At 48.0% G+C, this 25,637-nt stretch overlaps 1 protein-coding gene across 2 annotated transcripts in view; it reads left to right on the forward strand.

Moving 5' to 3' along the window:
• Nucleotides 1–25,637, forward strand: part of SLC24A3 (solute carrier family 24 member 3) — a 425,544-nt gene that overhangs the window by 312,916 nt on the left and 86,991 nt on the right. For both annotated transcript variants that reach the window (XM_027976756.2, XM_042229627.1), the window contains exons 4-6: nt 10,189–10,263; nt 13,590–13,674; nt 14,422–14,525. In XM_027976756.2, coding sequence (XP_027832557.2) covers nt 10,189–10,263; nt 13,590–13,674; nt 14,422–14,525 — 264 coding nt within the window. The remainder of the gene's footprint in view (nt 1–10,188; nt 10,264–13,589; nt 13,675–14,421; nt 14,526–25,637) is intronic.

Genomic DNA, 25,637 nt, shown 5'->3' on the forward strand with positions numbered 1-25,637 from the left:
AGAGAATAACAAGAAACCTACAGAAAGGCAAGAATATAAATGTCTTGATAACTTTAACCAGACTGGCATCTTTCAAAGGCTCCATGTTGTTTAATAAGCTTAGCTCTGAATCTGGCATGGAAATTCCTACTTCACTCTGGCTTGCCTTAGAAAGACTCAGCTCCAGTTGCTAATAAAAATTTTAAGGCAAGAGGCAGGTTTCTCACCAACCTTGAAGAGTTCCATCCTCTTCCAGATAGTTGAGTGTATGCTGGAATTTCAAAGTCCCCCAGAAAAGTTAAATTCTCTATTATTTACAATATATCCTCAAGGTAGAAATCATTGTCACTTTCTCAATGAGCCTGAAGGAGAGGCCAGTGCTAGCTAACAAACCTGCTGCCAGACCATCTCACATGGGGTTTTCAGAGTTCCCAGAGTAGGTCACATGGGTTTAGTGGCAATGGGAGAGGGGGAGTATCATGGAGAAGAAGAGGAAAGGCAGAAAGGGAAGAAATCATTCAAGGAAAGACGAGAGGTCTTGAGAAACCCTCAAGCCAGTGGGCATCCTGAGCATTCAGACCATATCTCTTCTCTTGCTGCTGAAAGTAAGGTTAGAACCATGACCGGCCTGGGCTGTAATCATTCAAATGGGATTGGAGTCCAATTTCTGTTTTGTACTGGTGCTGTGACTTAGGACTTATATTCTGTCTGCCTCAATTTCCTTGTCTGAAAAGTGGGGATAACAATAGTATCTCATGGGCTAATGAAAGGATTAAGTTGTAAAGCATTTCTATGCTTAGTCATATGGCCAGTATGCTCAGTGATCGGGTGCTCATGGTCAGTATTCAAAAAATGTTACCTGTCATCATCATCACCATCATTATCTTTCTCACCATCACCATCACCACCATCTTCACCATCACCACCAACCATCATCACCATCTTCATCTTCATCACTGTCCCCATCATCATGCAATCACTGTCAGCACCATCAGCACCAGCATTATTACAACCATCATCACACCATCAAAACCACTTTCATCATCACCATCATGATAAGGTTTTCCCAGTAAAGTCAACAATGATTCCTGATCATCATAGATGGTCTGCACCTGTGAGCACAAATCTCTAAGTCTAGAGTATAAGAACTCCCCCAACTAACCTTAACTTGTTTCTGTAGCCTCGTCTGTCTCTACTAGCTCACTTATAATCTGCACTCCAGCCATAGTGTAGTTTTCCGCACAAACCATGTTAATTTATGAATTCATGTTTTTATTCATACTGTTCTGTTGCCTAGTCAACTCTGTCCTGATTTCTTTAATTGGCTAATACCTGTTCATCTTCTCAGACATGATATAAGCATCAGCTCCTCCAGATGGTCTTACTACACCCTCCCCCTCACTCCCTGAAACCTAGGTCCCGTGTCTTTCCTTAAAGTTCACAGAAAATCCAGTGAAGAGCTCTCTGTTTACCTGTAATACCAAATGCTCTGCTTACATGTTCAGCAGACATGATGGTGTACCATTTTCCTGATCAAAGAATTGGAAAGTTGGACCCAAACTGAATTTATAATGCTTACAATTGGCAGGTTCTGTGTGGCTGGTTGAGTGCTTTACACTTGTTTAATTCAATCATTTATCTAGGAATTATTTATTGAGCACATACTAGGGATACATCAAAGGATGAGTTAGGCAAAGGCCCCTGTCTGTGTGGAGTTTACATTCTAAGGAAGGAGACATACAATAAAATAAGCATCATGATAAGAATTATTTGGTATGCTAGAAGGTAATCCTGGTAATGGAAAAAAGGGGAAATGGAACAGGGTCAGAAACAGGAGGAGGAGAAGTGCAGGAGAAGGAGGCTCCATGAAGGTGAGGTTTGAGCAAAAGCTGAAAGAAGTGAGGCACAAAGCCAGGTAGATGGCTGGGGAGAAAGTGGAACTGGCATAGAGAATAACCAGTGCAAAAGCCCTGAGGCAGAGCTTGCGAGGCTCATTCACACAGCAGCCAGGAGACCTGGGTGCAGGCGGCAGAATCCGCAAGGCAGAGAGTAGGGGCAGCAAGGCATCCACAGTCCGTACTCAGCATCAAGAGATGCTACCCAACAGTCCAGACTCGCAGCTTCTCTCTTGGGAGACCAGAAGCTCTGGCCTTGCTAAGCACATATTCTCATGCAACACTGGTTAGGGCTGCCCACTTCAGATGGGCATCCACTGTTCAGGGAGCCACAGAGCCTGCCTCATCCCCTGTGGGTAGTCGAGGCCCTGGCACCAAGGAGCAGCTTCTGACAGGCATACCCAAACCTGCTGCCACCACCCTCTGTTCCCATCCTGCCTTGACCGTCCTCCTTCCCTCAGCCCTGATCTCTGTTCTGTTCTGTGTAAGTCCAGTGAAGACTCCTGCAGGGCAATACCCTCAAAGGGAAGGAAGCCCACGACAATGGAAGGGAGTTTTCATTCTTATTTCTACAAAGGAGACTCTCCCTTTAGAAAGAATGAATGGGCTTCCTGGAGTGTTTGCACACACTTCGGTAGAGGATTGCCAGGGGCCCAGGAACACACTTGCCTCCTATTTCTGTCACACTTGTCTCCTATCCTGACTGCAGGGTTTTGATGGGGGTGGGGCGGGGAGGGGGGGTTGGTAACTACTTCTTCAGAAATGAACTCATTAACAAAACCCCAAACTGTGCCTTGATCACATTATCTCACACCTGTTAAGACAGCTACTATCAAAAAAAAAAAAAAAAAAAACAAATAAAAACAGAAAATAACAAGTGTTGGTGAAGATATGGAGAAACTGGGGCTCGTAAACTGTTGGAAGGAATGTAAAATGGTGCAGCCCCTATGGAGAGCGGTATGGCAGGTCCCCAGAAAATGAAACACAGAATTACCATATGATCTGGTGATTCCACTTCTGGGTATCTACCTCCAAAGAACTGCAAGAAGGAACTCAGACATTTGTATATCAATGTTCATAGCAAAGTTATTGACTACAGATGAAAGATGGAAGCAACCCAAATGTCCAGTGACAGATGAATGATTAAAGAGAATGTGGCATATCCTTACAGTAGAATATTACTCAGCCTTGAAAAGGTGAGGCATTCTTACCCTTGCTGCAGCATGTATGAACTGTGGAGACAGTATGCTGAGTGAAATAAGACAGTCACATAGGGACAAATACTGTAGGATTCCCCTTATATGAGGTCTCTAGTAGAGGTGTCACATTCATAGACACGGAAAATAGAAAGGTGATCGCCAGGGGCTGGGAAGAGAGGGAATGGGGAGTTAGTGTTTAGTGGAGACAGTTTCAGTTTGGAAAGATGAAAAGGATCTGGAGGTGATGGTGGTACAGCTGTGTGATACCTCATGCCATGAAGCTGTACACTTAAACATGGGTAAAATGGTAAATCTTGTGTTGTGTGTATTTAACACAATAAAAAAATGAAGTTTTTAAAAGTCAAAAAATATGGGGAGATGTATAATATATGTATATATGTACTTGTGTGCTAAATCACTTCAGTCGTGTCTGACTCTGCAACCCTGTGGACAGTAGCCTGCCCAGCTCCTCTGTCCATGGGATTCTCCAGGCAAGAATCCTGGAGTGGGTTGCCATGCTCTTCTCCAGGGGATTATATATATATACACGCACATTTTATATAATATAGATATCTCTTTCTAGTGTATATCTATATCTTTATATCTGTGCATGTGTGGTCAATCGTGTATGACTTTTTGTAACCCCATGAACTGTCACTCACCAGGTTTCTCTGCCCATGGAATTTTCCAGGCAAGAATCCTGGAGTGGGTTGCTATTTCCTTCTCCAATCTTTAAATCTGTGTATCTATCTATCTATCTATCTCTGTCTATATATGTATAAAGAGAGAGAGGTGCCGTGGTGTGGTGATGAGAGGCATGTAGTAGGGAGATAGTTCCCTGGGCTTAAATCCTGCCACTGCCACCCACTAGCTGGCTGACCTGAACCAGGTTAATGAACTTGGTCCGCACTGCGAGGAGGCTGGATTAAACCAGCACCCCGTCCTGCAGCCATGATTGTGAGGGTCAGTGGAGCATGTGTGTGCCTGCCCCCATCAGGGAGCCCCTGTAAGGCCCACGCACACATCAGCCCAGCTACAGAAACCTGTCCCCAGAACATGCCTTTAGTGGATATTATGGGGAGATGGCAATTACCAGCCCCACTTCCTTGAGAAACTGACAACCAAGTGAAGTAAATGAGGTCCTCAGGGACTCAGGAACCATTCTCGGAGTGGACCCCGTACGAGAGCCGTTGGGGTTGGGAAGAAAGAGGCGAGAGAAAAAGGAAGAGAAGGCAGATCTCACTCCCACAGCTCTGAGACAGTGACCCCCAGCATGCTGACCTCCGAGAACACCGTCAGCCGTGGGCTTTATCTGGTCGTCGTGAGAGGCATCAAGTAACACAATGACAAGGTTTATGCTGGTGAGCAGGAATATAAACATATACTCAACCTCCTTTAGCGTTTGAGTCCCTGTGACAGAATCCTTTTCAGTTGGCGGTGGTTCCAACGACCTTCCGATGCCGACTACAGAAGGACTCGGGGTGGGGTGAGGAGAACGTTCCAGAGCGATGTTGCTGTCGGCCTTTGAGAACAATGCTCTGGCTGGGAGTGCGCTCACCTGGGTCAGGCTGCTGGCGCGCTCCCATGGGCATCTCCTGAGCAGCAGCCAGTGCTGAGGCTGGACTGGCCCTCCTGGTTCTATCACGATGGCAGGACACACCCCAGAAACAGCAACTAGGGAACTTTGAAAGGAAAAAGTTTCTTACTCCCAGATCCTGGGGGGTACATCCAGGGCCACACGGTGAGGTCATGGGTGGCCAGGGTGGGGAGAGAGAGAGGGGAATAGAGCTGGGGTCCTGCCTTTGTTGAGGGAAAGTGTAGGCTGTCTAGGGTTTCTCTGGTTCACTCTTTATTGGCAAATTTAAAACCTAAGAGCAGGAATTTAGGGTGCAGGTAGGGAAAATCGGAGTCAGTCCACTGGTCACTTATTTGGGTCACTCAGGATTTCTGAGAGGGGAACTTCCTGGGTGAGGCAGCCTGTCTCCTCATCTAGTTGTGTAGCTGGCTATGTGTTTATTGAGACAGGTGCCTTTGGAATGGATGGCATGGAGATCAAAAGCCTAATGTCAGGCACTTACGTTACAACAAGAAAAGCTCGTTGCCAGACACTTAGCTACTGTCCCCACTCGACTTTAGGGAGACAGTTGTTTCGGAGAGTGGTCTACCTTGATTACTTTTTTTTTCTATACAATATTTTGTTTATTTTTTTTAGCTATTTAAAAAACTGAAGTATAATTAACTTACAATGTTATGTTACTTTGGGGTATACAGCAAAGTGATTCAGTTATGTGTGTATACATCCACACACGTTTTTTGGATTCTTTTCCATTATAGGTTATTAAAAGATGTGGAATATAGTTCCTTATGCTATATAGTAGGCCCTTTTGTTTATTTGTAGTATATATATATGCTAATCCCAAACTCCTCCAAAAATGCATTTATTTATTTAGAATAGTTTTAGGTTTACAGAAAAAAATGAGCAGGAAGTACAGATAGATCACATACATCCCTCCTCTCCCCCTTGCACAGTTTCCCTTACGAACATTCTGCATTTGGTGGTGCAGCTTGGTTTCAGTACTGCGTTTAGTTCCTGTCACAGTCTTCCTTAACCCACTTCCCTTTTACTTTAACTTGGGAGTCTCCTGAAAGCTGACCTTAAGACAATGTTTAGAACTCAGTGGTCACTTGTGAAGGAAGGAAGTGTTGCTAGGGGTGTAGGAAGTGAGATGGGGGAAGGAGAGATTGCTGCTAAAAGGTGAGCAATGGAGCTTATGACAGTACAGGCTCCTGAAGCTTGATTCAGCTGTGGGAACCCAGGAGGATGAAGTGGAGGGATCCTCTCAAGGAGTGAGGGAGCAGGGATTGATGCCCCAACTTCCACTGATCGGGTCTTCAAGCAGACTGAGGCAAATTCTGACTACTGAAAGGCAGTGTGTGTGTGTGTGTGTGTGTGTGTGTGTGTGTGTGTGCACGCACATGCACGCAAAGTCACTTCAGTCGTGTCTAACTCTTTGCGATCCCATGGACTCTAACCCACCAGGCTCCTCTGCCCATGGGATTCTCCAGGCAAGAATAATAGAGTGGGTTTCCACGCCCTTCTCCAGGGGATCTTTCAGACCCAGGGATTGAACCCACATCTCTTCTGTCTCCTGCATTGTCTGGCAGGGTCGTTACCACTCGTGCCACCCGGAAGCCCACAGAAAGGCAGCAGAGTTCCCTAAAGCCTGATGAACATGGTAGGACCAGGGGGCACCCCTACCCATCTGCCGTGTTCCTCTTCCCTGCAGCGAGCTCCCCAAGCTCAGATCCTCTTGTCAGAATCCAAGGCTGACTGAGATTGTGTCTCTCTCTAATCACCAGGCCAGTGAGCTGTTCAGCAGAATGATATCTACAATGGTAGCAGAGCCTGAGAGTGGGTGTGTGAGTCGGTCCTGCCATAGCATCATGGGGCCACCAGGCACCAAACTTTTCAAGGGGGAGAATGGTTTTTAAAGAAAAAACTTTTTTCCAAGTTTAATCGTATATGACCACTTGAAACCATGAAAAAGAGACGGAAAAAAGGAAGACCTTTTTGTTGTTGTTTATTCTGATCATATTCCCTGGGAGATTTAGAACGATTTCTACCAAAGCCAGATTTCAACAGTCTTCTCTAGAAATTGCTTCTCCAGCACCACCTTCGCTGAAATTAAAGACAGAGAAACATGAGTACAGATAATGCAGTAAAAGGAATGGCCTGTGAAAACCGCTGACTGTAGACACCACATAAAACAGCGGGGCTAATGTCATGCTGGTGGGATACATTTGCCCTCAACGACTCGGAAGTCCTTATGTGTATCAACATTTCATCTAGAGCCATAAAGCCCCAGCCATGATGACTTCCTGTTACCTTAGATATTTTGCAGTTTAACTATTTTTACCAGGGTGCTCTAGTTTATCAGCCCCAATCAACTTTTTTAATTGCCTGATTAAATACAATTTATCTTTCAAAATCCTAGTTCATTAGCCACTTTCTCTGTTAAGCCTTCTTTGACCTCCTTCACCCACACGCAGCAGAATGAATCTTTAATGCCTTGTATCTGTTAGGGAGGCACATGGCTGCAAGTACAGAAATCCCAACTAATGGGGATTGGGGCAAATAGGAGATTCATTTCATCACCTACTAAGAAGTACAGAAGCAGGTGGTTTCTGGCATTAGATCAGCTGGTGAATAGCATTCTTTAGGGCTCTGGTACCCTTAGCATGTTGGTATATATTGTCATATTTATTGTCTCATGGTCACATAATGGCTGCTAGCATTCTAGACATCACATCTGAGTTCAAGGCAAGAAAAAAGGGTGATTTTACTTGAATCTGTCTGTTATCCCATTGCCCAAAATTGTGTGAGTGGTCATGGCTAGTTCCAGGGAGGCTAGAAAAGCTGACTATATTGTCATTCAGGACAACAGGAAAGTTTAAACTTCTTGGAAGTTACTTCTTATTATTATTGTTTTCACTATGGCTCTTTTCATCACTTTGGCTGTAGCTGTTAAGCTGTTGCCACAATAGTGCTGCATAACAAATGGCCTGAAAACCTCAACAGCATACAACAATAAACATTTATTTAGCTTGTGGGTGTTTGGGGTTTAGCAGAACTGGGTTGAGCTTGATCAGTCTCAGCTGAGACAGCAGGGATGACTGGGATATGTCTTGGCTTTTTTTCTTTTCCATTTGCTCCTCTCCAGCAGCCACAGAAGCTAACTAGAGAGCATGGTGGGGTCCGTGCTGAAGGCTAGCGAGCTAAGGATAGTCTCTCAAGGTCACACAGCTTGGAAGTGTCAAGTCCAGGACTGGGTGCGAGGTCCTTGACCCCATCCTGGGCTCCTTCCAAGGCTGCGGACTGCCTCTTCCAGCAGTCGCTGTGCCAGGCATGCTCCTTGGCCACTTCCCTGGACGGCTTCAGAAGGCGACACCAGCTACTATTTGAGCGCTCCTGTCTTGGAACCTATTCACTCCAGGCAAACCTGGCCCTCATTCTGGGCAAACCTGGAACAGGATAGTGAGGAACATGTGAAGGACATAGCTGCCTCCCTTCTCCTGATACATAAACCTGAAACATGACCCATGGTCCCTGGCAGCGCGTGGGTCGGTGTCTGAGTAGAGATATCCTGATGCATTCCAGGGAAGAAAAGCCCTTGTGGTCTGATCCTGGAGCTGCAGCTCACATAGACGACCCCCTCCCCCAGACATCTTCACTCATCGTCTTTAGAGCATGACCCGCATTCACCTGCCTTGGTTCCTGTAGCTGAGCCGCAGTTTCCACTGGCCTAGGCTCCCCGTGGGCAGTCCCAGGGTATTGGGCTGGCTCAGCCCTTTTTGAGACTTCTAATCTGTCTTGTATTTAGTGGTGCACCTTGTAAATATAATAACATTAAAGACCATTATCCAACAACTCCCCATCTGGAAGCTTATCCTAGAAATGCAAAAGGATATATGCTTAAAGATTTTTTTCCCCCAACACTGTTTATGGTCCATTCATTTATAGAGGAAAAGAGGGATTCACTCCAAATACAGAGGTAGCAAGGGTTTACTCATGTTCATGCTGATCATGTTTATTCTTGTGTATAAATGGTATATTTATGGGAACACTCAATTAAAATAAACCTTTTCAAATATAAATAAATAAGGACATCAGTGGCTCTGACTGGCAGCCGCCAAAAGTGGCTGACTAGGACTCTGAAACTGTCCCCCGCTCTGTGTGGCTGGCGAAGGCAGTCATTAGTAAGTGAGCTGAAACAGGAAGCAGAGATGGGGCAGAAATCAAAAGCGACCTCTGCGTGGGGTGACAATGGCCCTGTGTGCAGGCTTGGAGAGGATCCTTGGAAAAGTTAAGATGTCCTCTGTGGTGTCTGGGAGATGGGTCAGTAACCCCCCGCCTCCCATGTGAGTTAGGAGAACTGAGACCGCCAGCACATGCCTTAATTCCTGGCCCGACAAAGAAGGGCAAATATTATTAACGGTGGTGGTATTGTTATCATCGTAAATAATGATATTATATTATCCTTTGGAAATATAGGAATGGTCAAATTAATCCCCAAATGCCTCGTTCTCTAAAGTGTTTGGACCAGTGTATTGATAGAATCATCCATGTCACCACTTTCAGTAGGTCCTTTGAATCTTCAAGTTTGACTTTGTACATTTGTTTTGTTCCTTTATACTGTTGTTTTATTTATTATTATCAATGGTAGACCTTTGAGAGCAGTTTTCGGTTCACAGCATAATTGAACAGAAGGTACAGAGTTCGTTCATCCCCCTGCCCCCCAACACACACAGCACCCCATCAATATCTAGTTCTGTTTTGTTTATTTTTCCCAGTGGGAATTTGACTTCTAGTGGGTAACATAGCAAAGAGTTGGAAGAGAGTTTCTTGTAAGCAAAGTGGCAGGAGGTGCTCTGAGCTGGAAAGAAGACCATGGCCTAGCAGGCCCCTAGGTGTCCAGAGGAGCCTTGTCACAGAGTATCTGTGGGTGGGTGTCCTACCTCACGCTGCCTCTGGCATGAGACTAACTTGGTTTTCAGTAGGCTTCACCCTTGCAAGCACAGAGAGCCTGGCAAATCTGCTCATTTCTGGTCGTAATCCAAGTGTTGGCACTGCTGTGCATTAGATGAAGCTTCTTACCTCGAGGAAGATCAGTACATAATATTGGAACATGGTCTTGGAGAGAGAATTTATGGACTTGTAAGAGGCACTGGGGCTTTTAGCCTGTTGTACATAAAATAGATCAAGAAAAACAAAGCAGAATATGGGGGACGGGGAGGGCCTTTTGCTTAGATTGACATTAACCCAGAGGCCCTAAGTACATGGAGGGCTGAGGCAAGGTGATCTGGAGGGAACGTGTTCTGGGCAGTGGGAACAGCAAGTACAAAGGCCCTGGGGCAGCATCCGTGGCACACTTGGGGATCTAGGAGGTGGACAAGGTGAGCGTGTGATAGGTGACAGGCATTGCAAAGACTTGGTGTATAGTATAAGCTGCTGAATTAATGAAGACAGGATGTTCTTGAAGCAGAGGGTGGCCTGACCCTCACCCCAGGGGCTCTGCCCTGACTCTGACTTTAACCCCTTCTCTCCTCTCTTCCAGGCCATGTACATGTTCTACGCGCTGGCCATTGTGTGTGATGACTTCTTCGTCCCCTCCTTGGAAAAGATCTGTGAGGTACATGTTTGAGCACTGGAACTGTTCCAGCTTCCTCCACTGAGGTCCTGAGGAGCCCTGCGTGCTGCTGGGTGGGAAGGCCAGGCACCAGCGTGCTTCAGAGCCGTGGGCAGTGGTAGCCCAGAAACTCGCTGGTCTGCTTAGAGTTTCGGTGTGCCCACCCACGCCGTGCTGGGTAGTGCTTAGTCGCTCAGTAGTGTCCAACTCTTTGAGACCCCATGATTGTTGCCCGCCAGGCTCCTCTGTCCATGGGGATTCTCCAGGCAAGAATACTGGAGTGGGTAGCCCTTCCCTTTTCCAGGGGATCTTCCCAACCCAGGGATCAAACCCAGATATCCCGCATTGCAGGCAGATTCTTTACCATTTGAGCCACCAGGGAAGCCCAAAAATACCAGAGTGGGTAGCCTATCCCTTTTCCAGGGGATCTTCCCGACCCAGGGATCAAACTGGGATCTCCTGCATTGCAGGCGGATTCTTTATTAACTGAGCTACCAGAGGAGCCCATGCCGATCCATAGCTGGGCTTGAACCCTTCCGGCCAGCTCTCCCTGCACCATTTGGCATAACTCAAAATGCAGTTTGTGTTCTGTTCCCACTTTCTTTTTCTTTTAAGTCTCACTCTTCCTTCCTCCTTCCTCCACCTTCCTCCCTTCCCTTTCATTCTGCCGCCATAACCCTCCCTCATGATTCGTGGGGTCCTCGAAGAGTGAGAAGTCTTCAGCCACACCTCCACCATCCTTCCTCTCTGTGCATGTGCAGAAATACTGCCAGCAGGGCCCCAAAAAGCAAGACAATGAAAGAACTGGTTGCAGAGACCAGGAAAGGGTCTCTTCGAAGTCAGCCCTGGGGACGCCAGGGCCGATTACATCCCTTTCATCTGACAATATTTAGCATATCCAGAACTCTTTCAATTCTCTTGCTTCTTTCATTTCTTTTTCTGATTTGAAATGTAATTTTATCTGGAAGCTTTCTGTTTTATTTTTAATTCAGAATCCCATTTTCAGAAAGTCTCTCTCCCAGGTGCACCTCCTATCTGTCCAGAACTCCTGTTCCTTCATGTTGCCCTCAGTCTGGACTGTCCCTCCTGCCATGTCTGAGTCACTGGGTCTTGAGGGACAGTGGGGAACAGAAGTTACATTTCCAATAAGTTCCCAGGTGATATGCTGATCTGGAAGCCACACTTGAGAACTACTAGCTTAGGCAGTTTCTTCCACCTCCCGAAGTCAGTCAGTTTTGTGTACTTGAAAGAGAATCATCCCACAGCAACCCTAGAGAGACCCCGGGAGTGGGTTCCTCTGTACAGTGGAGGTGGGAGAAGGGAAGTGAGAGAGCTGGTTTCTGAGATGGATGGCTAGCCAGTGTGGAGGCCTTTTGTCCAAAGCAATTTAACCTGAGAACAGGGTCACCTGGTGGAGAAGAGGAAGAGGCACCAAAGTACCAGTAATCAGGGTCATCTGTGGTCTCTAAAATCCACCAGGAGCAGTTTACTCCTCATACAAAGCCAACCACTCTCTAATCACACATTGTTTAGTAGCCAAGTTAAGACCTGGCGCTGGAAATGTACATGCAATTGTCAGAATGTGTTCTCCTCCACTGGGGACACACATGGCACCTGTGAGCACAGCCTTTGGGGAGGAATCAAGGTGAAATGTGGTGTGATCCTGGGCCTGGGGCTCAGAGCAGCTCCAGAGTGAGACCCGGGGACAGGTGAAGTGCTGGAGCTGGAGGTGCAGAGAAGAGGGGAGCAGAAGAACAGAGGGGAACAGAACAGAGGGGAACAGAATTGACTCACCTTGATATCAGGGAAGGGCTTGTGCAGGGGCAGGACAGGAGCAGCAGTCTCAGTGGCAGTGTCTTAGAAGGACAGATATGTAAGCTGAGAGTCCAAGCAGGAGAACTGAGCTGGGAGACCCAGGGACAAGACTCAGCGTGTGGGGAGCCCTGAGGATGCCCGGCCCAGACATAGGAGTTTCTCAGGAGGAAGCTGGAAAGCTTTTGACGACTGTTCTAATAGATGAAAAGGGTCCCAAGGCAGGACGTGCCCCCCAGCTGGTGATGCCAGGACCCAGTGAGATGCAACCAGAGCTGACATGAATGAGGGGTGAAAGAGGAGGGGAGGTCCAGGAGGAAGAAGCAATGTGATGAATGAAGCAGAGAGAGGAACAGGACCTGCATGAGCCTGGGGGTGGACTCCATAGCTAACGCCCCAGCGGGAGCCCAAGCTGGAGCGGACACAGCAGAGTGAGGCTCACAGCTTCTGGCGAGCCTGGGCAAACCAGCCATGGACCCTGAGCACTGCTGGGGTACCTGCCCAGGGAGACGGGATGATGCCCGGCCACCCTCACAGCCACACCTTTCACCTTCAGACAGCTGCACCTCCATCTTAGGGTCTTCTCAGAACCACCTGGAAAGTTAACTGTTCAGTCAAGATCCAGGAAACCCAGGTTTCCAGGTCAAAATGTTCAGCAGGGTCCGCAGCAACTTCAGATGGGTCAGTGGAGCCAGGGGCTGTCACCGAGGCCGTGCTGCCCCTCAATGGCTGAGCGGGGAAGTGCAGCTGTGGTGCTACTGGAAGAGGGACCAGGGTCCCTTAAGCTGGGATGCCCAAGGGAGCCGCCTATTTACTGACAGCCGGCAGCTTCCTTTCTGGGCCAGGAGTGAATACAGAAAGGCTCCCCACACCACCTCCCCATACCACCCAACCTCAGTTCACATGTCTTCTTGCAAATCACCTTTTGGGTCAGCAAGCAAGGTAACCTGGAGAGCTTGTTGTGTGGATCATCTTGGTGGGCTCACCATCTCTTTCTACTCATTCTCACTGACCCCCATTCCCTCTACCCCAGGCTTCAAGGCTGCATTGAGGATGGGTGATCCTCCCCAGCCCCAAACTCCCAGACTCAGGGCTCAAAAACTGGTTTCCATGAGCCTAATTTAGCCCAAGAACATCAGCAAGATAATGAAAAAAAAGTCAAAATCTTTTACATAAAAATGTGGATTTGGGCATCTCTATAAATAGGAATATATGGCAACATAGAGGGAACTGAGATTTTAAAAAGGAGGTGAAGGCCCACCCTGCCTTGCAAGACCACTCCCGTCCCCTCATTATCTCTGCAGCCCCCGGGGCATCTGGCTTGGGATCCCTAGATCTTGTCAGAGCCTTTACTTGGAGGGAACATGTAGCTGCCTCCCTGATACTGCCCAGAGAGGAGGTGTGGGCCAGTTGGGGAGAAGGGGAAGCTGAGGAGGGACTGAGCTGGGACCTGGGGAGTCACAGTCACCGCTGTTCCAGGAGAAACCCGGCTCACCTACACTTGTGCTCCCCTGCAGCGCCTGCACCTCAGCGAGGATGTGGCAGGAGCCACATTCATGGCGGCGGGCAGTTCGGCCCCGGAGCTGTTCACGTCGGTCATAGGTAGGTGCCACCCCGAGGAACATCTCAGCTCTGTCCTCCCTGAAGAACGAGGGCTCTGGAAACCGGAGCCCTGAGACCCTGAGGGGCAGAGCACCAGCCTCCCCCACCCGCTGGAGTGGCTGTTTTCATCTTATTAAAGTGGTGTTTTTGCTTTGCATGAATGGGTCCCAGACCTAGTTCCAATGGTCCTGTGGACAGAGGCTCCAATAGAGATTGGAAAATTCTCTCCAACCCTCGGCTGTTTCCTGTAGATCCTGAGAACAGTCTGACTAACACTTAAAAAAACTCCCCCACATATACATGGAATCTAGAAAAACGACACTGCTGAAGATATCTGCAGGGCAGAAATAGAGATGCAAATGTCAAGAACAGAGGTGTGTCCACGGGGTGGTGGGAGGAGGGGAGGCTGGGATGAATTGAGACAGTAGCATTGACATGTCTACATATTTGACCGTGTAAAACAGACAGCTAGTGGGAAGCTGCAGTATAGCAGAGGGAGCTGGGTTTGATACTCTGTGATGAACTAGCGGGCTGGGATGGGGGCAGGGCGGGAGACTCAAGAGGGAGGGGATATATGTATACATATGGCTGACTCACTTGGTAGTACAGCAGAAACCAACGCAGCATTGTAAAGCAACTGTGCTCCGATAGAAAATGAATACATACATAAAAATCCCCCCCACCGCCCTGCACCCCCTTTGGAGGCAGCCCACCGCAGCAGCCAGCTAACCTCAGGCTGTGTTTCAGGAGTCTTCATCACCAAGGGCGACGTGGGCGTGGGGACCATCGTGGGCTCCGCTGTGTTCAACATTCTGTGCATCATCGGCGTCTGTGGGCTCTTCGCGGGGCAGGTGAGACTCGCAAAACGTGGCATGGTGGCCTTGTGGAGGTAAGGCAGTGGCCTGTCTCCCCTGAGCACACCCAAGGGCCAGTCGTCTTGGGTCGGGTGGCATGAGGTCTCATGCCCCGAGAAGCTGGCCCAGCCAGGACTGGAAACCCAGGCAGTGTGATTTGGCCTCTGGGCCGATGGATCATGGAATTCAAGAGCCACTTGAGTAGGTAACCAGCCTGCAGATCTGAGGGTGTCACCCTCATTTTGCCGTGTTACTGATCTGAACTGGAATGATGTAAACCATCCTTAGGAGTGGAAATGGAGTTAATGGGGTGGAGGGAGAGGAGATGACAGATTGTTTTTCTTCACTTGTCACAGTTTGGGGAGCATTCTCTCTCTTTCTATAAGGATCAAACATTTGACTTCTGTGTCCATTTGAGCTCACTTTGGGGGTCATGAGAGGCTTTGCATGCCTGCATTTTATCCATAGAGACTATTCCACTGCCAGAAGGTGTCATGGGGCCCGTGTGCATCTGGTGTCTGTCTTGGAAAATCTGGAGAAGACATTGATGTCACCACCATGTGAGGCTGCTGGGCATCCACAGCCTTGCAGTGGCAGCTGGGGGTTTGTAGCCAACCCCCCTCCCGGCTGGCTCTGATGCCCTAGTTTCTTTCATAGAAAGATTATTCAGAAACACAGTTCTGAGCTCTCTGCCCAAACAGCCAGGACTCCATATCTTCTAGGAAAAGCGACTGCCAGTAGCCTGTGAGTGTCTCCCACTTGCAGTACCGAGGAACCCGGGGACCCCACCAGCCCCCTCACTATGGGGGAAGGAAGCAGGTTCTGCTGGAAATGGCTGGTTGGTTTGCAGGGCTAAGGAAGTTTCTACAAACCTTCTCCCACATCTTTTGCCAGACCCCGGCCGGGGGCACCCAGCACCACCGACTCTCATGAGGACCCCAGAGTGACAAAGGCCGGCTGCTCCCTGGCACCACTGCCCCCCTTACTGCCTGCTTTTCATTCCCATCATTTTCGTGCTGAGTGGTTTGTTTGGGTCACCTGGTTGGTTGGTTGCTTCTGAGGTATAGGCAGAGGGACACCTTGATCCCATCAGGGGTCGGCTCCAGAGCCCACAGCTGGATGCTTACCCCCAGAAGGGGCTGCTGGACAGCTGGGTCCATATGTGGTGATCAAGTTACACCTGACTTGCTAGACTGAATGTTTTCTTTCTTAATCCTTTCAGTCCATTATCTCGTCTTAGATTTTATGGACCCACGATATGGCATTTTTTAGATCTCTTGTAAATGTAGTTAGTACCCCCAAAAAGTGAGTGTCCATCTTTACCTTTGGGGCCGTTTGTACTTCCCTGGCCCCCACCTATGCTGGCTGCCCTCTCATTGCCTCCCAGAGATGAATAGTCACAGAGCCCGTGGCTGTCAGCACTCTCTTAATTAGCATCGTCACTGTTAGCAGTAGGAGTGTTAGCTCGGCCGGTATTAGTGTTGTCACCAGTTCATTAGTCATTTGTACCTGAAGCTTGATGCAAAGTCAAGCCCAAAGGGGGAGAAATAATGTAAAGAAATGAAACACATGGCTGAAAAGTGCCGAGTAAATGCCACACAACTAATTACATAGGAGGTGGGCTGAATGCACTTGTGTTTCATAATTTATTAGCAATGCGGTTAATCACTGGCTTGGTTAGAACACCTGCTGAAAAGACAAATTGCTTCCTGAACTTTAGCAAGTGCTGGGATCAGTCACTTCGCCCCCCTGGAAGGGCCTTGCCAAACTCCTCTCACATGATCGGGGGAGAAGCACCAACCACAATGGTGTTAGAGGAGCCGGGTGTTGATTCTGGGGCTGACCTCCCTCCTGACTCTCCTTGTCCTGTGCCCACTTGGAGAGTTCCAAGGCTACCCAGCTCTCTTTTTCAGACCTTCGTAGAATCCCGGAAGTCTTTGCAGAGGGAGAAGAAATGATGTTTTGGAAAGAACATGAGCCTGGGGATCAGATACGCCTAGATGTGAATCCTGGCTCTGCCATTTGCTGGCCATGGAGCCTTGGAGAAGTTATGTCACCTCTCTAGCCTTCAGTGTTCTCATTCTGTAGAATGGGTACAAGGACATCTACCTCTTAGCATCACTGTAAGGATGAAACAGAGCTTGTTCAGCAGTGCTTGGTCCACGTGGTACACACTAGTACCATCAGGCACCATTATCAGCTCTGAGAAGAAAAAGGTTCCCTGGGGTCACTGTCTCCAGATTCCACCCTCAGTCACTGCAATAATTTGACCTACCTCTTGCCAGAACTTATTAACAATACAGTGGAACAGAATGGCCATCATCAAAAATCTACAAACAATGCTGGAGAGGATGTGGAGAGAAGGGAACCCCCTTGCACAGTTAGTGGGAACGTAAGTTGATACAGCTACCATGGAGAACAGTATGTTGTTGTTTAGTTGCTAAGTCATGTCCAACTCATTTGTGACCCCGTGGACTATATATAGCCTACCAGGTTCCTCTATCCATGGGATTTCCCATGCAAGAATACTGGAGTGGAATCCTGGAGTTGCCGTTGCCTTCTCCAGGGGATCTTCTCAACCCAGAGATCCAGCCCCCATCTGCTGCATTGCAGGTGGATTCCTTACTGCTGAAACAGTAGGGAAGCCCATGGAGATTTCTTTTAAAACTAGAAGTAGAGCTACCATATGATCCAGCAATACCACTTCTGGGCTTATACCCTGAGAAAACCACAATTTTAAAAGACACATCTACCCCAATGTTCATTGCAGCACTATTTATAATAGCCAGGACATGGAAGCAATCTAGATGTCCATTGACAGGTGCTTGGAGAAAGATGTGGTATGATGGACTATTACTCAGCCATAAAAGGGAATGAATTTGAGTCAGTTCTAGTGAGGTGGATGAACCTAGAGCCTGTTATACAGAGTGAAGTAAGTCAGAAAGAGAAAAAAAAATATCGTATATTAACATTTACATACGGAATCTAGAAAAATGGTGCTGATAAATTCACTTGCAGGGTAGCTAGCAATAGAGACTCAACATAAAGAACAGACTTGTGGACCCAGCAGGGGAAGGAAAGGGTGGGACGAATTGAGAGAGTGGCACTGAAACACGTGCTGTGTGCTTAGTCGCTCAGTCGTGTCCGACTCTTTGCGACCCCATGGACTGTAGCCCACCAGGCTCCTCTTATTCATAGGGATTCTCCAAGCAAGAATACTGGAGTGGGTTGCCATGCCCTTCTCTAGGAGATCTTCCTGACCCAGGAATCAAACAGGGGTCTCCTGCATTGCAGGTGGATTCTTTACCAGCTGAGCCTAAATATATGCATGACCATATGTAAAATAGATAGCTAATGGGAAGTTGCTGTATGACGCAGGGAACTCAAGACAGTAGTCTGTGACAACCTAGAGGGATGGGAGTGGGAGACAGGCTCAAGAGGGACAGACATATATAGACTTATGGCTGATTCATGCTGATGTATGGCAGAAACCACCACAACTTTGTAAAGCAATTATCTTCCAATTAAAAAAGTTAAAAAAAAAAATAGTTGAACAGCCACGGGATGCCAGTGGGGAGGAATGGGAAGGTTGGGGAGAAAATGATAAGCAAGATGAGGTGTTGGGAATTCCCTGTTGAGCCAGTGGTTAAGAATCTGCCTTCTGATGCAGGGAGTGAGGGTTCGACCCCTAGTTGGGAAGCTAAGATCCCACACGCTGTAGAGCAACTACGCCAGTGTGTTGCAACTCGAGAGTCCATGCACCGCAGCAAAGCATCCTGCGTGACATAGTGCTGATCCCTTGTGCTACATCTAAGACCCGACACAGCCAAAAAAAAAAAGAGATGAGGAGGTGTCAGTAGAAAGACCTCAGAGGACTGGTCCTGGTCCCTGCGCCTTCTGATCTCTGGGAGGAAAACCAACTTTGGTGAGACACAGGTGCTGCCCTATCTACCAAGAAGCCCTCCTGGGCAGTGGAGCTGGGACCGAGGGGTGTGGCAGCACAGGACAGACTTTGGGAATTGAGCTGATTCATCAATCCAGTCATGGGGCTCACTTGGCAGCGTCATTTACGTTGCTCCACACTTGCATTTGCGGGGAGAATTACCAGTGAGCGCCCGTGGGCCTCTCTAATGGTGTCCTGGCGTGAAAGGCTGTTAGTGACTGAGTCTGCTCCCTATCTGAAATTAAAGTGATTCAGCCATAAGGCTTGAGTTCCTGTCTCAATTAGGGTTTTGATGAATTCGATGTAATTGAATGTCTGCTAGCTACATTGGCAATTTGCGAACATACCCAGCACCTTGGAGTTCGCCTAAGGTGCTTTGGGGAGTTTTATGGGACTAGAAAGAAATTGCTTCTTGGAAAGTAGCTTATGGAAAGGTTCTTGGAATTCTCACAAGACATGTACAGGACTGTGGTCCTAAAGATTTTCTTTATTTAAGAGCAAAACATAATAACGAAGACAGAACACTGAGATCTGGAGACAACACGGTAATGTATCTTTCGTATTATATTGAAAGAACTGCTGCCAGTTTTGCAAAACAACATACTTATGAATTTAAATCTCCCATTCAGAGTTATGCTAAGCTTTCAAGACATAAGCATAGGCAGGCAGTAAACAGTCTAACTGCATCCCAGATGCAGAACTCTCATATTCCGGTTATTACAGGCTGGCAGAGGAGCCCCTCATTCCTCTCCTGGCATCCTAGAAATGTACCTGATATCCTCTGGTGAGGCCCACCTCCTAGTGGCTGGGTTTGCCTTCCTTCTGTGAACACTTTCCCTGTGCCGGCCCCAGACAGCACCCAGGGATCTCTGAATCAAGACCTGCCTGCCTGCGATTGGGTTTCCCCAGGGGAATCTAAACAGCAATTTAAAATTCAAGTAGTTTATCTAAAAGTTGATCTCAGAGACTTCCCTGGCGGTTCAGTGGTTAAGTGCTCCAGTGCAGGAGCTGAGGGTTTGATCCCTGGTCAGGGAGCTAGAATCCCACATGCCTTGTGGCCAAAAAGCCAAAACAGAAAACAGAAACAATATTATAACAAATTCAATAAAAACTTTAAGAACTGTTCACATTTTTTTTTTTAAACTTAAAAAAAAAATAAAAGGTGATCCCAGGACAGGCCAGCCAGGCAGTGGGGGAATAAAACAGGGAGGTAAAAGCAGCCAAGGGCTGTGTGTCCCCAGCAAGTCCCTGGCGTGGGCAGCTGGGATGGCTGCTTTTGGGGGCCGGGAAGATAGCATAGAACACAGCCTTCAGGTTTTTGCACCCAAGGGGCAGGAGCGGGGGATTTATCCACCAGCCTTCCCCGTCATTGCTTAAGTATTGCCTTTGAGGGACATTAATTCCATGACATTCCAATTTACTGAGCACAGGCAGGGTGGACTTTGGGGTCCAGAGAAAACCCCTAAGCAAGTAGACTTAGGAGGCTGGCTGTTGGAAGGACCTGAAATGGTAAAAGGTAGGTAGATATGAGTGGGGTCCACAAAGCATGGCTACACACTCAAAACAGCCTTCAAACATAAGCCAACGCATACGTCTCCCCTCCAGCTCACAGGGAGGAGACACCAGCCTCAGTGCCAGGCTGCCTCCTAGGAGCTCAGGGCCAGGACAGCCTGCTTGCAGGGAATGTCCTTTGTGTTCATAACAACAGCTGCCATTCTAGGCAGTCTTTACTTCCACTTGGGATGCAGAAGGCCTGAGCTCCCTAGAAGCGCAAGGAGAAATCTGGATAATGTAAAAATCATATACAGGGATGTCAAGGGACAGTAGAGACCAGAAGGGCTTGATGGACAGATTTCCAGAGAGAGGAGCCCATCCCACGTGAGCTGTAAGCCCTGGTGGGTCTGGACGTGGGGGAGCAGCAGGATCCAGAAGTTCACTGGACAAGTGAGCCTAACATCATCCACTGGCGTCTGAAAGACCATCCGGGACAGTAATGATTTGATGCCCTCACCCCAGATTTGCTGAGAAAAGTGGAAATGAAGGCAGGGTCGATAAATAGAAGGAAATCATTCCCTCTGCCCCGTCTCCCACACTCTCCTGAGACCCGAAATGGACGGACGCGAAGGGAACTGGGAATTTGGAATGCCAGATCAGATCCTGATAAGAACTGGGAAACTGGTCCTTCCTTGGGAAGCTGGATGGGATCGTGCTGAGCCAAAGTGGGCTGCCACTCAGCCCTGGTCGGACGAAGCCAGGCTGACCTCTGAATGATCACGTCCTCCCTGTGCCAACAGGAGAGAGAAGAACTGAAGATTCCCAGAGGGAAAAGAACCAGGATTATTGCTCAGCTCTCACTCTTCTGTACATAATTTCCAGGAGCAAGCAGTAAGTTACAGGACCCGTGAAGAGGTAGGAACAGAACTCATAACCCAGGAAAGACCACAGAAGTAAACCACAGATGATCCAGATACAAGGATTAGAAGAAAACCATTTAAACCATCTCTCTTAAATAGGGAAAGGTGGGAAGAATAAATGAGGGTGAGTAATTTCAGCAGAGAAATGGAAAGAATAAGAAAAACCAGATAGATGTTTTATGTATATATATGGATACACACATATGTTTTTTAAGTTGCCATTTACAGTAAGTCCCTTACGTATAAGCACACAAGTTGTGAACTTTTAAAGATGTGAATGTGCCTTTGCATGTACAATCACATAAGTTAGTTCACGTGTCTGGTGTACAGTGTCATGTGAGTGCACCCTCAACACGTGGTTGTACTTTACTGGACAGCACTGTACAGAGCACAGTAGTACCATATCTTTATTTCAAGCTCAGCATGTCCAGAAGCAAGTGTCAAAGCAGGGGTGATGTCACTGGTACTGCCAAGTAGTAACAGTCATTACTTGTTGGGTGCCCAGGCTAACTTTGTTGGACTTATGAACAAAAGTGACTCAGGAGTGCACTCTCATAATGGAACTTGTTTGTATGTAGGGGACTTACTTAGCTGCACCAAAGTGCAGGCACCGCACTAGATAGTTATAGGTATTTGTAGAAATGCATCTCCTGGCTTTTAAGATAGTGTCATCCTCATTCACAGAGGACTGAGTAGCTGGAGGCAGGGGGCAACCGTAAGTAGTTCAGCCTGGATTTGAGTCACATGTGCGGACTGTCAAATCCACTCTCTGTTTACATGGGGAACTTAGGACTTAAAAATTCCAGATGTTATCATTGAGTTCTTATAATTATCCCTTAGCTCGTGGGTGTTCCTTAGAAATGTTGAGTGTAGGAGATGAAACAGGGGCTTCCTAGGTGGCGCTAGTGGTAAGAACCCACCTGCCAATGCAGGAGATGAAAGAGATGCTGGTTCAATCTCTGGGTCGGGAAGATCCCCGGGGAAGGCGTGGCAACCCACTCCAGTATTTTTGCCTGGAGACTCCCATAGACAGAGGGGCCTGGCCTGCCACGGTCCATAGTGTGGCAAAGAGTCGGACACAACTAAAGTGACTTAGCACTCAGGCACGCAGGAAATGGAACAAAGCAAAGCAAGGACTGGACGTGTCAGCACCATGGTGGTGACCCAAGCTGGGTGATGGAAGTGCTCAGCCCAACCAGGGCTCAGCTAGAAGCTGCTCTCGTAATCAAAGGACGTCGTCCACTGCTGGGTTTACAGTTCCCCCAAACAGACAGGGAATTCAGGCTGATAAATACAGTGAGAGGTCTACAGGCCACCTCAGTTACCTGTGCACCTTGGTTTTTGGCTTACTGTTCCCCAGACAAAACCCAGCAACACACCACCTATCAAATTCCTGTTCAGAGAAGCATCCAGTCTTCCCAAGAGGCTGGGAACTGAGGACAGGCAAGGCTGAAGATCTCACACCAATAGTTGCCAAACCTAAGATTAGGGACTGTAGGCCTGCCATCCCCTGTTAGAGTTGGGGTGGGTGGGGGGGAAACTCAAGGAATAGAAGGAGTGATCCATGGAGAAACCAGGAGGGGCCAAGTGCAGGTGGTGGCCCTGCCCAGGAGGCAGGATGCTGTAATGGGAGAATTTGTGATGCAGGAGTAGACCAAGGCCGAGTCAGGTCCAGCTGGTGTGGTCCCTGGATATTCCACCACATTCAAGTAGAAGAGAGTTTCTCCCAGGGTCATCTGCAGGCCACCTGCCTTAGGAAGATCTTGTTGAAAGCAGATCCCCTGCCCTCATCCAGAGCAGGGGATGAGGAGCAGCTGTACCTGCTTGAGCCCCATCTGCAGGCTCAGCTCCGCTCAGTCCTTGGACCAAGCTTGACCTTGGGCAAGAAGCAGCCCGCCTTGGGCAGTTGGTCCAGGGAGCATAAGTGGTCCCCTCTGGATGCTCCTGTCCTATGACTATCTGTCTGCTCAAGGCTGTCTCCCTTATGTTCCCTGGTATCTTTTCTTTGGTTGTCCTCTCCATCCCCCTACAAGGCCAGGCCCCAACAGAGCCCCACACCTGATCTTCCCCTGATAGACCCTGTTGCTCCTGGCCCAGGCTCCTTTAAGGTCACCCACGCAGCTCTCTGCTGCTCTGCCTCAGTGGCCTCTGCATCCTCATCCCAGCTCTCTGTTCCCACTTGAGCTTTGGCTCACAGCACTTGTTCCTGGATTGTTCTGCATCCTTGAAATGATCCCTGGAGATCAGAATCCACATCTAGATTAGGTAAGAGGTTTTTGGTTTCAGGTAACAGAAAGCCCCAGCTCTAATTTGGTCTCTTAGAGGATGAGAATTTATTAATGTCTAAAAAATAGAGAAGAAAACAGACATCAGGCATGGTTTGATCAAGCCTCCAGCCCCATTTTCTGTGATTCTCTTATCACTAATCTCTTTTGTTCTCTTCCACATAACGATTTTTCTTGGGGGCTGTAGCCGTTTCAGGCCTCATATACACATTTCACAGAAGGAGAGTATCTCCCCACCCTTCATCCTCATGGCATCATCAAACAAAAATCTGATTGGACTCAGGTCACCTGACCATCCCTGAACCAGGAACTAGAATTACTCAGTTGGTTTAGATTAATCAGAAACCAACCACGCTTTCCTCCTTCTCCCCAGAGATAAAGACTATGATCCATTCCACTCCAGGACGTAACCATTGGTCCCTGGTCACCATAGAAAGCAGATAATTGACTACAGAACAAAGCCTGTGCAGGGTCCCACGGCTGGTGTGACGCAAACAAACGTATACAGATGCATTACAGGTCCTTGTGTGGACACTGATGTCATTTCTTTGGGGTAGATAAGGCAGGAGTGAGATTGCTGGGTCATAAGGTGAGTATGTTTACAAGAAACCACCAACAGACTTTCAAAGTGGCTGAAACCCTTTTGTATTCCCACCAGCAAGATGTGTATTCCAGCCACTCTGCATCTTCTCTAGCACTTGGTACTTTCAGACTGTTGTTCTGTTTTACTTTAAGTCATTCTAGTGAGCATGCATGGCACCTCACTATGGTTTTAACTTGCATTTCCCTGATAAGTCATGATGCTGAGTATCTTTTCATGTGTTTCTTCCTTGCCAAGCATGCATCTTGTTTGGCAAGAGTCTGTTCAAATCTTTGCCCATTAAAAAAAAATTATTGGAATATAGTTGATTTACAGTGTTATATTAGTTTCAGGTATACAACAAAGTGAATCAGTTATACACATACATATATCCACTCTCTTTTCTAGATTCTTTTCCCCATCTTGGCCAGTATAGAATATTGGGTAGAGCTCTCTGTGCTGTAAGGCAGCTTATTATTAGTTATTTATTATATGTATATGTCACTTCTAATCTCCTATTTAATCTTCCCCCACCCCTCATCCCTTGGTTTGTTTTCTACATCATGGCTCTACTTCAGTTTTGTAAATAAGTTCATATGTATCCCCTTTTTTAAGATTTGCCATTTTAAGTGTGGTTTTCCCCCTCTTACTCTAAAGTCCAGCGGTCTGTGTACCATGATGCTCGACCATCCTTCTGAGACATTCTGTCCAGTTTATTTTATCTTCACATCAGTAAAGACTAGGGCCGTTACAAATGCTTTAAAGTGACTGTGGCATTTGTGTTGGATGCATTTGAGTTTGTAGGAGAGGTCCTTGGAGACCTTTCATCCTGTGGGAGAAAAAGGCAAGGTCACTTCCCTTTCGATGTACAAGGAGCCCAGAACCTTACAGCCATCCCAGAGCCACCCCAAGTAGAAGGTCCATCTTTGGACACACGTGTCTTTCTGGTCGGGATCACGCCCAAATGGATTCCACGGCCCCTGTGCTGCCTATTGTCCAGCCAGGCCCCCCCACCACAAGCAGCTGAACCGGGTTGATGGGTGAGTGCAGTAGGGACAGAAGCCCTCTGGCTGGCAGATGCCTGCTTTATCGTTTCTCTTTAAACAAGCATCCTTAGCTGTTAGCCTGTGCCTGGCGCTACTCTCATGCTTGAAACCCCTCTGATCCTCACAAGAACCCTCTGAAGAGGACAGTGTTTTTACAAAAGAGGAAACCGAGGCTCTGAGAGACCAAGTAACCTGTCAGTCACAGAGCCCTTAAGTTATGAGGAGTTTAGGGCTGCAGGGCTCCTGAAAGCCCAGCAATGGGAGGTTCCCCCTCAAGCCTAGCTCAGAGGCCTGGTGCGTTAAGCTCCCTCCACACCACAGCTGTGCTCCCATTCACAGCTCAGTGCCTCTGCATTCCCACAAAACCTGCCTTGCAAGGAAGCAGAGGGTGTGATCCAGTAAAAAGGGAAAGATCAGGGAATTCCTCCTCACCCCAAATTAGCATAAGTAGCATCTGCTAAACTTCCGCCCTTCTGGGGGATCTGGCATCTTGAGTCCCTCACATCCACTCCTGAGCCTCCTGAAACTGCCGAGTGGCCCCAGGCCCCCTCAGTCTGGGCACCGAGACCCACTTGCCAGCACACAAGCCCTTAGCCCGTGAGCAGAGCCCGCACATAGGAGATGTGAAGGAGTGGGGAGGTGAAGAAGTCCAGAACGTGACCGTGACCGTGGTGACCGTGTGCATGCAGAGTGCCAGGAAGGCCGCTGTGTCTATTCCCGCAGCCCCGTGTCCCCCGAGCACCCCGCCTGCCCTCCTGTCACCCCACACGCACAGAGCGCTGCAGGGGCTATGACTGAACTGATCAGACTTCATGCTTCTGGTTTGAGCAAATGTGGTTAA

The sequence above is a fragment of the Ovis aries genome, chromosome 13, assembly GCF_016772045.2.
Source record: "Ovis aries strain OAR_USU_Benz2616 breed Rambouillet chromosome 13, ARS-UI_Ramb_v3.0, whole genome shotgun sequence".
Lineage (NCBI taxonomy): Eukaryota > Metazoa > Chordata > Mammalia > Artiodactyla > Bovidae > Ovis > Ovis aries.